Raw genomic sequence first — 14942 nt, 5'->3', positions numbered from 1 at the left:
TGTGATTAGTGTGTAGAAGTGTGTATGTTTGGTAGTGTGTATGCTTGGTTAGTGCGTATCAGCGTTTATATGTGGTTGGTACGTATGCTTAACTCCCAACAGTCCCAGATTTTGTGGGTCTATTGGAATTTTTAACAAAGTCCCACTCACAACCTCCCTCCTGGAATGTTTTGAATGGGGAAGTGAAACATTGCAAAGAGTGGAGGAAACGTCATAGGCACAAGTCTCCTTGCAGGTTCTATGTAAGTGCAGTGGCGTGGAATTACAGAAACAATATGCTTTTAACCCTTACAGTAATTGGGAAGAAACATAATACCTGGCATACCTACAGTACATTTTACTATGTTGCTGAAAAATTGCTGGACTAAATTTGCTTTCTATAGAGCCACGGTGCTTCAAGAAACTCCACCATTGAAAGTCATTATCTGTGCAGAAAGTTTGAACTGTCTTTACTGCTGGCTGGGGAACTTTTTAAAAAACAATAGCTCAAGTGCTTATGAAAGATGTTGACAATTATGTTCAATGTATGGCTGAACAGATTTGTACTTACTTGCTTCTGGGTTCCCCCACCGGTGCTCTCGGCTCCTCCTTCTCTGTGTGCGCCACCATAGCAAGCTGTTTGCTATGGGGGTGCATGTGTGGGTTTGCTCCTGAGCCAGGCTGTGTGCATCTATAAACACACACAGCATGGTTCAGTCCTATCCCCCTGCTCTCTCTTCACATGATTTGATTGACAGCAGCAGGAGCCAATGACTCCCACTGCCTGTCCTTCTGTGTCCTGTGAGGAGAGACAGTTGAGCACAGCAATGGATCGAGAGAGGGCTCAGGTAAGTATAAAGGTGGTGATACAAATACTAAAACATTTTTAATTTAATGCAGGTAATGCACAAAGATAAAAAAATTCTCGACCTTTACAACCACTTTATTTTAATGCACATCCTCCCTTGCATTGGAGCTGTGTCCACACTGCAAGCGTTAAATGCTCATTTCTACCTAGGGGGCAGAAAAAGCAGATTTACATGATCCTCTGCTCCCCTAGCAGACACCACTCACCTATGCTCTGGTGGCAATGGATATGTCCCTTGGCATCCTCATGTCCAATGTAGGACTATAGGCCCTACATTGGTCTTGATGACACCAGTGGCATCCAACCACCAGAGTGCAGGGAAAAACAGGCTTCAGAAGCGGAGGATCAGGTAAGTAAAACCGCTGTACCTGGTCTTCCTAGACATAAACACGTTAACTCTTGCAATGCAGATGCAGGCCTACTGCAGGGGAAGATTGTTAGTTTTTCCAGAGATCAGCTTTAATATACAGTATATATAGAGTTCATACAGTTGCAAGAAAAAGTATGTGAACCCCTTGGGATTACGTGGAGTTTTGCATGAATTGGGCATAAAATGTGCTCTGAACGTCATCTAAGTCACAACAATAGAAGAACACAGTCTGCTGAACATAATACTACACAAACATTTGATGTTGCCATGGTTTAATTGCACATAACATGTAAACATTCACAGTGCAGGGAGGAAAAAGTATGTGAACCTTTGGACTTAATAACTGGTTGAATCTCCTTTGGCAGCAATAACCTCAACCAAACATTTCCAGTAGTTGCAGATCAGACCTGCACAACGATCTGGAGTAATTTTGGACCACTCCTCTTCACAAAACTGTTCAGTTTTTTCAGTGTAGCAATATTCTTGGGATGTCTGGTGTGAATCGCTCTCTTAAGGTCATGCCACAGCATTTCAATCGGGTTGAGGTCAGGACTCTGACTGGGCCACTCCAGAAGGCGTATTCTGTGCTGTTGCAGCCATTGTTTTGTTGAATTACTTGTATGCTTTGGGTCATTGTCCTGTTGCATCACCCATCCTCTGCGGAGCTTCAGTTGGTGGACAGATGGTCGTACGTTTTCCTGCAAAATGTCTTGATAAACTCTGGAATTCATTTTCCCATCAATGACAACAATCCGTCCAGGCCCTGAGGCAGCAAAGCAGCCCCAAACCATGATGCTCCCTCCGCCATGTTTTACAGTGGAGATGAGGTTTTGATGTTGGTGTGCTGTGCCTTTTTTTCTCCACACATAGTTATGTGTGTTCTTCCCAAACAACTCAATCTTGGTTTCATCTGTCCACAGTATATTTTGCCAGTAGTGCTGTGGAACATCCAGGTGCTCTTTTGCAAACTTCAAACGTGCTGCAATATTCTTTTTGGACAGCAATGGCTTCCTCCGTGGTGTCCTCCCATGTACTCCATTCTTGTTTAATGTTTTCCTTATTGTAGATGTGTCAACAAAAATGTTAGCATGTGCCAAAGATTTCTGTAGGTCTTTAGCTGACACTCTGGGATTCTTCTTTACCTCATGCAGCATTCTGCGCTGTGCTCTTGCAGTCATTTTTACAGGACAACCGCGCCTAGGGAGAGTAGCACAGTGCTAAACTTTCTCCATTTGTAGACAGTCTGTCTTACCGTGGACACATGAACATCAAGGCTTTTGGAGATACTTTTGTAACCCTTTCCAGCTTCATGCAAGTCAACATTTCTTGATCGTAGGCCTTCTGAGAGCTCTTTTCTGCGAGGCATGGTTCACATCAGACAGTGCTTCTTGAACCAGTAAACCCAAAACAGGTGTGTGTTTTTTAAGGGCAGAACAGCTGTCAGCAACACATCCAATATCATCACACTGATTGGAGTCAAGGTTGGCTCACTCCTGGCTCCAATTAGCTCTGGGAGAAGTCATTAAGCTAGGGCCTCACATACTTTTTCCTCCCTGCACTGTGAATGTTTACATGTTATGTGCAATTAAACCATGGCAACATCTAATGTTTGTGTAGTATTATGTTCAGCAGACTGTGTTCTTCTATTGTTGTGACTTAGATGACGTTCAGAGCACATTTTATGCCCAATTCATGCAAAACTCCACGTAATCCCAAGGGGTTCACATACTTTTTCTTGCAACTATATATGAGTGTTTCAAGGATTACTCCACCAATCTATATAGTCTACTCTGGTGAGACAGATACACTATTTGTTATTATAAAAGAGATCCATAATTCCTGGGAACACAACGCAGAGAATGAGTATTAGTGGCATGTTCTGTACAGTTATATGCTCTGTAGCTTAAATTTGGAATCTGGACTAAAGTTTTAAATCTACAGTGTGTCTGAGCAACAGCATACCCCCCAACTGGCCTGCATTCTGTAGCGCTGCCCTGGGATTCGAAGTGTTTAGTTCTCTGTGTTTCTTTATTAATCCTTTTGGTTTTATGTGAGACTCTCACTCATACAACAGTAATTATGGAGTTTTTGTGAATACAAGGATTGTATCGGTGTAGGCTCAGACTATATTTAATCTTCCTCCTTTAAGCTACACCCAATATTCAGCTCAATTTAGCTATGCCCCTTTTAGTCACAGAGCGGTACATGTCTTCTCCATCCCAAAGCGTCACTCATTCTCAAGTTCCAAAGTCGGGAGGTATGAGTTTGTCAAATTCAGATAAGAACGACTGCATTCCTGAGCGCTAATGCTGCAAAATAGATCATTTCTCAACCCAGCCAGCTGATGTGTTCTTATATTACCCATAGCAAGCACAGAAGGGGGTATTGTATATGTCTTACTTTCAAGCACACATGCATACTCTTAGCTTAACAATTAACATTGCAACATTAAAGTGGAAGTCCAGTCAAACCCTAACTATACTTAGAGTTGTTCCCACCCCCATTCTAACTACCCTGTAGAGCAGGTGTCTCCAAAGAGTGGCCCGAGGGCCGGATGTGGCCCTTTGCTAGCCTTTATTTGGCTCTTGGGGTACTAATCCTCCCAATGATATGAGGCACTATTCTCCCCACTGACACCAACAATGGGGAGCTATTTTTTCCACCGATACCAATGATGGGGTAATATTCCTCCTAATAATACCAGCAATGGGGCACTCCTCCATGTCCTACGGACCACCAACCTTGAGACCATGGTTATTCTCACTGATGCTGGGCCTGCATGGAACATTTTCTACCCTCACTGGTCACAATCTGGCCCCCTTAAAAGTCTGAAGGACAGTAAACTGGCCTTTCTGTCTGAAATGTTTGGAGACCACTGCAGTAAAGGAAAGATGTTTATACTTACCTATTCTGAGGGCTCTTTGGTCTGGTCATGTTATTGGCTCCCAGCACCAGCTTCAGTGTAGAGCCGACAACAGATGCCCCAAGGTAACCATATGGGTGACATCACTGCATAGTCCTTGCAACCTTTGTTGGCAATCTCTCCTCTTCACTGAAGCCGGCCACTGGGGAGATCATGTGACCAGACCAGAGAGTCCTCAGAATAGGTAAGTATAAACATCTTTCCTTTACAGGGCAGTTTGTATAGGGCAGTGGCCCTGGGGCCAAATGTGGCCCTTTGCTTGCCTCTCTGGCCCTTGGGGCACTATTCCATTCACAACTGACACCAATGATGGGGCACCATTCCTCCTAGTGACACCATTGGTGGGGCACCATTCCTCTCACAAACACCAATGATGGGGTGCTATTCCTCCCACAGACACCAATGATGGGGTGTTATTCCTCCCACGGATATCAACAATGGGGTACTATTATTCCTACTGATACCAACAATAGGGCGCTATTCCTCCCACTAAAACCAATGGTGGGGCATTGTTTATTCCCACTGACAATGGGACATTTTGTTTACTCCCACTGGCCAGTCTGCCTCCCCTAAAGTCTGAAGGACAGTAAACTGGCCCTTTGCTTAGAAAGTTTGGAAACCCCTGGTATAGGGCTTAGAATGGCGGTGGGAGCAGGTTTCAGTACAGTTAGTATATGACTAGACTTCTATTTTAGGTTCCATGCACACCGGGCATTTTGATAACACTATTAATGTTAGCTGTGTAAAGTCACATTAAAAATGTGAGTTTTTCAGTGGTTTTCAGCAATTTTGCATTAGCTTTTAGCAGCGTTTTCCCACGTTTTATGTTTTTTAGCATTTTTTTAAACCAAAAAAAAAAATTTGGGGGGGTAAAAAAAAAATTCAAAAACACTGGTTTGCATTTTTACAGCTAAAAAACTGCTCTAGAAACCCACTGGTCCTGGAGTTTTTTGCCAGCCAAAAAATTCCCTGCCAAAACACGTTGATTACAGTCTATGTGTGCATGGACCAGGGGCGGACTGACCATTTGAGCACTCTGGCACTGCCTGAGGGCCCAGGCTCAGTAGGGGGCCCCATGAGATGCCCCTGGTACCTTTCATTGGCTTTTTCATAGGCTTTTTTGGGTTTGGGAGAGGACACAGGGGCCCCATGATCCCCTATTGCCCGGGGGCCCCATGAGTTGTCAGTCCACCCCTGGCATGGACACAGGATAACATGCTGGGGAGTTTACTGGCTGTAGAAAAAAATGTCAAAAGCCAAAAACAGCAGCTGTAAAAACGTCCAGTGTGCATGAGAACTTAAAAGTAAAATCTGAAATACCAAAAATGACCACTAGGTGGGCTAGTTCAACATATAAAAGTGCAGGAACTGAAATACATACCAAGGACATTGAGAATAGAGCTTTGCTGACTGCTGCCTCCCAGGCGATCCAACACACTTTGCATTCTTTTCCTCAGAGAACTGCTGTCAAGGAAGGCCCTAAGGAGCAATACATACATAAATGGAAAAAAGACACAACACAAAAAAGGCCTTAAAAGAAAGTAGGGATGCACAACACCGTGCATTGTTAAACAGAGACTATTTTCGGATTTATGTAAAAACAGTTTTTAATAACATTCATGTAAGACCAGGTACATGTTTCTGGAGATTGGCAGCACAGCAACTGTTTAAATGTCAGTGCAATATATTTAAGGCTATTGTTTTAAAGACTTTGATGATTTCTAGTGCAGTGATTTCAAAGAATCTGGCAAAACAGCAATTGTTTTTTTTCACTTTCAATACATTTTTAATTAAATATTTCAGGATAAAGGTCATAACATGAAGAAACAGAGCAGAATTGACAATGTCCTATTAGATGTTGGGGGTTGTGGAAATTTTTTTCTTCTAGCAGTGCATCGAGCTGCATAACAAAGTTTCATAAATATAAGATATAATCATTTCGGCAACACAGTTTGGGTCCTTTTATAGACACAGGTGTACATGATTTTAGCAGCTGTACTTTGATATAAAAAAAATAAAGAAACACAGAATTTCCAGCTTAAAGGAGAAGTACAGCCAAAGCTCTCTGCTCACAGCAGCGGTGAGAACTCAGCAATCAGCGGTCATATGATCGCCGGTTCTCACACTTACAGCCGGTGGGGGACGAATGCAGCATCAGAGACCGATGCTGCCAGGGCTGCTGTTAGAGACCATGGGACCCCATACAGCCAATCTGACAGCCCCCACCCCCCAAGTAAAAACATAGTTTACTAGGCTTCAGTTATGAATGAACACAGTGAGAAATCAGTACAGATCACTCATTGTGTTCATTCATGAAAGGAAGGGGCTGGTAAATGTGACATTTACAGGACCTTTCCCCCACTCTTCATCCTGAAGGATCCTATTGTGTGCTTGCAGCTGCCGGTGGGAAGGAGCGGAGGGAAGCCGACAGCACTGAGGGGGTGGGGGCACACAAGGGGGGCCTGGGCAACAGGGAGAAACGTATGATGCACAGGGAGGGTGATGGGTGCAGTGGGGGGATTACTGGAACCGATCCCCCGTATGGCTCTCTCTGCAGCAGCTGAAAACCAGTAGGAAGGAAAGGAGAAGAAGCCAACTTTCAGTTGCTGCAGAGAGAGCCATACAGGGGATTGGTTCCAGTAATTGCCCCCCCCCCCCCGCCGTGCTGATCACCCTCCCTGCCCACATCCGATTCACCCGGCTGCTTGAGCCCCTCTGTTGGCCTGGGCCCCATACAGGAGGACTGGTGGTACCCCCTTAACCACAGCCCTGGATGCTGCATCCACCTAGGTAGGTATAATTTAGGGGGGGGGGGGCATACTTGTCTTTTAAATTAGCTGGATACATTCCAGATGCATTACACCAAAGAGTCTTGGGGCCCATTTACACCTTTGCATTGTGATGCATCTAATTTTTGGGACGTTTTGGTGCACTGCCAGCTCATTTTTTTTTTTTAGATTAATATTTAATTTTATTGATATTACATATAAATACATCTTACAAACAATTTCACATAATATCTCCCACACATGTAGAAGAAGAGATATAAAGAACCACTTACAGAAGAAAAGAAAACATATCCATATAGTACATACTAACTATAACCATCTCATTTATATATATAAGTTTACGATTTTGTGTTGGTCCGCATTCATAACCATCTTGGGCTGCATGTAGCCCTTGGGTCACAGGTTGGACACCCCTGGTTTAGATGTTTCTGCTTAAAATCGAGTTAAGCCATGCTTAGCTACATTTACCTGCATTTAAGTTTCCAATCAGATCCTGGACATACAGAATTCATTTTTCTCTGAACACAGACAAACTGACTGCACCTAAATACAGGTAAACACTGAGGTTGAATTACACTAATGAAAAGTCATTACACGCTATTTGAGATGTCCTTTAATACTTTCTGACCAAGTATCAACTAAAGCCAACAGACGTCCTCCAACTTTGGAAGGTCAGGGCATCCCTTCATGCTAAAGGGAAGTTTTCTAAAGGTTTGGGGGTGATTTAAGGGCCCGGGTTTGTGACTGACTGACTTGGGTCTGGCCTTGAAGGTTCAAGCGTGGGAATAACGAAAGGTACTCTTTTTGGTCTCAGAGGGGGAAGCAGTCTTTCCAGTTTGTGGCTTAGGTTTCTCTTGCTGGGGCAAATTAGTACTTTTACTCCCTGTGACATCCGTTATGAGGGCGTCCAAAGAGGCATCAACAAGATTTTCACTATCAAGAGGCATGCACAGCAAGCATTTTTCACATTGCTTTTCCACAGACTAACATTTCAGCCAAGGAGTTCTGCACATATGTATTCACAGACAGGAGACCCATTTGGATTATAGTGAAACGCTTTGGAAAGGATTTAAAAATGTTTTGTCAATGGGATCTTTATGGGTGCATCCTCAACAGAAACAATCTGGATATTGGTCTGTAAAGCATTTGAGAGGATGAATAATTATAATCAGGAGTTTGCCTGTCACCATAAGGAACAGGTTCAAGTAAGCAGCATACTGGAAAATATTTGCTGTTCTTGGGGCCTTTCAGGGATACCAGACTAGTAACAGCACTATTCTAGTTTCAGGGTGACAGTTTGAATCAATAAGAACCAATTTGGTATCATTAAAGTGGTTGTAAACCCCTACATATAACCAGTGAGGTAACTGGCCTCAGGTGATACACAGAGATGAAACAAATCCTCCTACATAAGTTGTACATGTATCTGCAGTCCTCTCTTCTCTACATTCGTTCAAAGTGCTGAATTTTTAAAGCTTGTCTGAGCTGTCAGAAGAAAAGGGGGCTGGGAGCTGAAGTTACACTCTGCAGAGCTCAGTGAGGAGAGTTCTGACAGATTATTGGAGGGAAGGGACACACCCCTTCTACACAGCTCACAGGAACATAGCTGAGGATGTCAATCTGCTGGAGGTCCCCTTCCCTGTCACCATTTTTCCCTTGGTATCGGGAAAACTTTCTCAGAAGTGATTCATGGTGATAGCAGAGGAACACAGCAGCACAAAGAAATGACACTTGGTGCTCTGAAAAGAGACAAGTACACATTGATGAGGGATATGCTTTGTTCATATTTCATTTCGGGGGTTAACAACCACTTTAAAGGATAACTTCAAGGTGTAACATGTTATGAATAGACAGGTCTCTGCTCCCTTGCTTTGACAGCTAGCGGGGATCTTCTCCTCCCACTAGCTGTCAAAATTTTTTTTAAAACATCACTTATTTACAGTCCTCTGTGAATGAGGGACCACAAGTTCCGACAGCCTTAGCGGCTGTCGGCTTTTAGTTCACAACGAACTTGGTAGTTAATTGATTTTTATCCTGTCAGTATATCTACTTACCCGTACATACAGTACAGACAAGCAGATATGCTGACAGGCCTGCAGGAGACCTGTATGGCACCAGTGATCTGCAGATTGCTGGTGCAATGGTTTACGGGCTCCTGCAACAAAAATAATAAATGCACAATTTTTACCTGTAAAAAAAAATCTGCATTTATTATTTTTTAGCAAAAGGTGGACTTATCCTTTAAGCCTGGGAGCTATGGCAGGTGCTTACTACTCCTCAGGAGCAAATTCATCCATCAGATTTGTAAGACTCTTTGTCTGAGAAAGCTTCAGCAACAGAAGGCACAGAGACCACTACAGCTGCAGGTATGTCTAACAAAGTTTCTGGAGAAGAAGGTGTGAAATATGCTTACAGCCTCTGTGCTCCGAGTCATCTGCTGGTGCTATATAAATCCTGTATAATAATAATAACAACTATCATAGTTGCAATTTGGTCCAAATAAAAAAGCAAGCATAGCTGCACAGAACTCCACTTTAAATTAGGCAGAGGAGGGAGCCATACCTAAAGAAAACTCAAAAGAGCGTATTGACCCAAACAGAGGACAACTGCTCAAGGAGGCCACCCTAGAACTGTTAGTGGATCGTGCGCTAGAAAGACTTGTGCTTCGGATGCAACATCTTGCATTACGTAACAGAGGCAATCTGATTGACAACACCAGGCAACAAAAACATGGGTACTTACAAACCAGAGCAGGAGAGGTTCAAATGGGCATAGGTGACCAGGTCACTGCAGAACTTACCAAGGTGGAACTGCATATCTCTTGCAAAAAGGAGAAGTGGCAGGAAGCAGCACCCTATGCTGAAAAGCCAGTGCATACGCACAACTCTCCAGTTTGTAATATAGCATTTAGATTGGAACTGACTCTCTTATCCTTTATACACGAATATGGCACCACCTTAGCCTCTATTTACAACACCATACATTTGAGGACTTCAGTTCAGTTCGGTTGAGAGCTATCACCAGAGGCATTCCTCCTGAAGGGGGCACTATTACCCAATTGTCTCCAAATAACTGAATTCTGCATCCCTTAATTATCGAAAAGGGAATTGTTTTGTGTTTGTGGGCACCAAAACTTGAAACCCTTTTTATACTACAAGTTCTCTGCTTTTAGAAAATATATGTTTTGGGGTTTTAAGTAAGATCCGGCCTAAAATGCATGTTTTACTTGCGTGTGCTCCAGCAGTGAAAGATTAAAGTAATTTGTCACTAGTGCTGCATTTTTGGGGTAGTTTAAAACATTTGTAGCCACTCTCCATTACTGGAACTATTTGTCAAAAATGTGCAGCCACCCTTGGGCTCCTGAAGCTGGATGAGCTAGGATGCTTTCCTGCCATCACTGAGAGGGACGTGTGAGTCAATATACAGTAATACCTCGGTTTACAAACGCCTCGGTTAATGTAATTTTCGGTTTACGAATCAAAATCCATTGAAAATAATGCCTGTTTACAAATTGTTTTCGCAATACAAAGTGTATGATGGTGCCGATTTTTAAATGCAATTGCCAGCTTTTTTTTCTTCTTTACTATAGCTCACAGAATTAGCTGTCACTTTCCCTAGAGTTAATGGAAACTTTTTCTTTTAAGAAACTAAAAGGAAACACTGTTTCTTTTAGCTGGGGGGAAAGAGACAGCTGAATTTCTGTGCTATACTGAAGAAAAAATAAGTGGTAATTACATTTAAAAACCAGCACCATAATAAATTAAAAAACGGCGTGGGGTCCCCCTTCGGGTCTGGTATGGATTTTGAGGGGAACTCCAACGCCAAAATTTAAAAAAAAATGGTGTGGGGGTCCTCCCCAAAATCCATACCAGACCCTTATCTGAGCAAGCAGCCCGGCAGGTCAGGAATGGGGGGGGGGGGCTAAACGACCGAGAACCCCCCCCCCTCCTGAACCATACCAGGCCACATGCTCTCAACACAAGGGGGTGCTTTTGGGCAGGGGCGTTCCCCCCCCCCCCCCAAAGCACCTTGTCCCCGTGTTGATGGGGACAACAGCCTCTTCCCCACAACCCCCTGGCCATAGAAGGGGGTGGGATCTGGGGGCCCCCTTGTTAAAGGTGGCTTCCAGATGCCGATAAGCCTCCTGCTCGCAGACCCCCACAACCACTGGCCAGATTTGTGACGAGGAGGCCCTTGTTCCCATCAACATGGGGTCAAGGTGCTTTGGGGGCGGGGGAGGCACCTCTGCTCCAAAGTACCCCTTCATGTTGAGGGCATGTGGCCTGGTATGCTTCAGGAGGGGGAGGGGGGGTGCTCACTCGTCCCCCCCCCTTCTTTCCTGACCTGCCAGGCTGCATGCACGGATAAGGCTCTGGTATGGATTTCGGGGGGGGGGGGGGGGGGGGCCACTCCATTTTTTTAAAATTATGGCATAGGAGTTCCCCTCAAAATCCATACCAGACCCGAAGGGCTTGGTATGGATGAGAGGGGGGAGACCGTGTCATTTTTTAAATTATTTTTTTAATTGCCGGCAATTCTTTTACATTCAGCTGTCAGTGGGGAACCCCGCTGACAGCTGAAACATTAACACATGGTTGTCAGAACTAAAATACCGCATGACTTGATAAAATAACCAATGCGGTATTTTAGTAGCGTCTACTTTTTTTCTGACCTTCGGAACAGATTAAATGGTTTTCAATGCATTCCTATGGGAAACAGCGTTTCGGTTTATGAATTTTTCGCTATATGAAAAGTCCTGCAGAACGAATTAAATTCGTAAACCGAGGTATTATTGTACTTGTTTCTATGCTTTTAAGCGATTTCAAAGACCTCAAACTACAGGAGCTAGCCAAAGTTGGCTTTGAAGATACTCGTGATGACCCCACAGTGCATGTTGTGAGATGATGCTACCAAACCACAGCTGCAATTATGTCATTACACTACTGAGATCTGCAAAGCACAAGCAGACTCTAGTTCGTATGTATCTTTTGAAACACAGCCACCTCCTGTATAAATTTCTTACTCTTACCTTGACTGGTGTATAGAGTGAAAGCGAAATGTCACCTTGCCAGTTGTCTCTGTTCTGAATCCAAAGCGACTCAGCCGCTCTCCCTACAGGGAAATGGTATTAGAAAATACATTGACATCTCTCTCTGTTATGAAATTATCTCCTTTTTTTTAAAGATGTTTACATTAGTTTTTTGTTGCATACAGTGCAATAAACTATTGTAATGAAAAAAACTACTGTTGTAGTCTCTCCTTGTTAAACATTAGAAACACTGGTACAATACATTGTATACTGTAGTTACAGGTTTGTAATCACAAAGTAAAAGAAAAAAAAAAAAGAGAAGAGGGGCATAAATAAACACATTTAGGATTGTAGAGGTAAATGCTAGCTAAGCATCCTGGATTCGATCAAAAAGTTGTGGGTGATCTCTACTCTAAGCTGACATGAACAGGTTGATTTACTAAAATGGGACAGTGCAAAATCTGGTGCAGCTGTGCATAGAAACCATTCAGCTTCCAGTTTTTTTTGTCAAAACTTACTTGACCATAGCCCACATAGGACTTGGAACATCAATGTTACGCTGGATTACCTCACTTTACTCTCGACCTTCCGCTATCAAGGTCAACAAGACCATATTGGAGTTCTTTCCCATATCTAATGGGACATGCCAGGGGTGCCTGCTCTCTCTGTTGATCTTCATCTTGATGCTGAAACCTTTGCTCTGCAAGATCCACACTGACCGCAACATCACCGGGTACAGCAAGCCCTCGGGGGTACATGAGGTAGCTGCCTTTGCGGACGACCTGATCTTCTTTCTCAGAGACCCCTTTAATTCCTTGCCTAACCTTCTTTGGGCACTAAAGGACTATGGTAATCTTTCGTACTGTAAAATCAATCTAGCAAAATCTTCAGCGTTAAATATTTCCGCTGATCCCAGCGTGATCAGACATCTCTGCCCTTTCTTTTCTTTCCAATGGGCCTCCGATTCGATATGGTACCTAGGTACCAATATTACACCTGACCTCTCGCATCTATTCAATGCAAATTTTGCTTCCGTTACTCAAAATTAAATAAGACCTTCTCCATTGGCACTCCCTCACATTGACGTGGTTTGGTCAATGTAATGCTCTGAAAATGACCATTCTCCCCCCTGTATATTAACCTGCTGCAGGCCCTACCCATCCAGCTACCAATGGATTTCTTTAAGAAGATCAGCACAATGTTCTGAGTCTTTATATGGTCACATAGGAAACCTCACCTTGCCCTGCATCTCTTGACCCCCTACCAAAGATCTATGCGGGGGACGGGGGTTGCCCGATGTACACTTTTATTACAGAGCTGTCCATCTGACATGTCTGGATGGCTGGTATTGCCACGATGATGTTACTGTCACAACAGGGGATTGGGGGGGGAGCAAGGCCGGTGCTTTTGCAACATGTTACACCTTGAATATGGGTGTAACAAGTTACGAAAGGTGAACTTATCCTTTAAGTATACTTTCTTTCGTGTAATAAATCCTCTTAAATTAGCCCATGCAAACCCAGCAAGCAGGCGTGGTTTACGGTGATTTCAACTTCATTGTGTCCCCACATCTGTACTACACTTCTCATCTACACTTGCAAACAAACTGTCACTGTTTTAGGAACGTGATAGTTGATTCTGTGACAGAGCCTGCAACACCAGCAAACAACTCTGGATGACAGAATGAAGATCAGCAGCTCTGAACAAAATTGACAGCATATCATTCCTGTACATACAGATCCCCAGCAGCATATCACCTCAATGCACACATATTTCCAGCAGCTCAGATCATTATTAGCTTCACTCCCTGCTGTACACATATCTCCCAGCTGCCCAGCCTCCTTGCATCTGCACAAGACAGCAAGGAAAGGAGGAATGAGGGAAGCCACTGGCGGCCCTGACAGCAACTATATTGACATGCAGATATCTCTGCACTAACTGACTGGGAAGGAAAAATTCCTTGGAGTGGAATTGTGTGAAGGGGAGTGAAGAGGTGCATCACTGGAAGTGTTTTCTCTGAGATCAAGCTCTGTCTTCCCAAAGCAGGCTGTCATCATCACTAATCAGATTTCCAAGACCTTCTAACTGAAAAAAACCAAGGATCCTACAGCATGTATTTTTGTGAATACCTTTACTGCATACAAACAAGAGATACCTGTGCTCAAATCCCAACAGCTAGTGCATGCATTTATCCATCAGGTGCTAAAGGGGTGTAACCACATATTAACACTAGAAATTCTGAAGGACCCTCTGCACACTGCTATATACCCTTTTATACCCCAGTAGTTAGATAGAGGGGCTGCTGCACACACGAGGTGATATTTAATTCAAGCATTCCAACACTCAAGAACAATAGCGAAACACACCACCCCTAAAACACAAAACTTCAATGTTGGCTCCAGAACTAACATCTCCATGGATAACAGATATACTTTATGACAGTCAAAGTCAATCAAATACAGTATATGTCCTAAAATATGCTTTACCTGGAAAGTTCCGGGTGTTCTAACATAGGTTATATCTTCCAGTTCTGGGGATCCCCCAATAAAAAACCTTCTGAGCTCTGACACTATTCCAAGCTCTACAGGTCGCCAAGTTTGTGCAGCAATCTCATGCATTCCTTGGGATAAGATAAAACAGAAGTCTGTTTTATTCTACGTGTCTACAATTCACGAGGCCATAAGCTGTGGAAGAACAGCCTCATTATTTTGTTTCAGTACAAGTATATTTCTATTATACTACATTTAAAGGAGCTGTTTCAGCAAATCCTTATTTTAAAGCACTTCAGGGTTAGCGGTTTACCATTTATGAACCCGAAACATTTTTCAGTTCAATAACTTTTTACTGATTATAGACTAGGACCAGACTAATTTTTAAATTTCAGCTATGTGCCTTTTGATTTTGTAATACATTTTTTATATGTTATGAAACATATTGGTTTTGTCGGTCTATTGTCTGTTGCTCAGTTGATAACATACATTTGG

At 43.3% G+C, this 14942-nt stretch overlaps 1 protein-coding gene across 1 annotated transcript in view; it reads right to left on the bottom strand.

Moving 5' to 3' along the window:
• MKS1 (MKS transition zone complex subunit 1) overlaps positions 1-14942 on the bottom strand; it is a 51851-nt gene that overhangs the window by 6305 nt on the left and 30604 nt on the right. The window contains exons 15-17 of the mRNA XM_089657398.1: positions 14445-14578; positions 11959-12041; positions 5522-5619 (exon numbers count right to left, since the gene is read on the bottom strand). Coding sequence (XP_089513524.1) covers positions 5522-5619; positions 11959-12041; positions 14445-14578 — 315 coding nt within the window. The remainder of the gene's footprint in view (positions 1-5521; positions 5620-11958; positions 12042-14444; positions 14579-14942) is intronic.

The sequence above is a fragment of the Staurois parvus genome, unplaced genomic scaffold (genome assembly GCF_062004578.1).
Source record: "Staurois parvus isolate SC_StPar_1 unplaced genomic scaffold, SC_StPar_1.0 ptg000029l, whole genome shotgun sequence".
NCBI classification, from domain to species: Eukaryota; Metazoa; Chordata; class Amphibia; order Anura; family Ranidae; genus Staurois; species Staurois parvus.
Note: the sequence above shows the minus strand (reverse complement) of the source record. Positions and strands in the feature narration are given on the sequence as shown.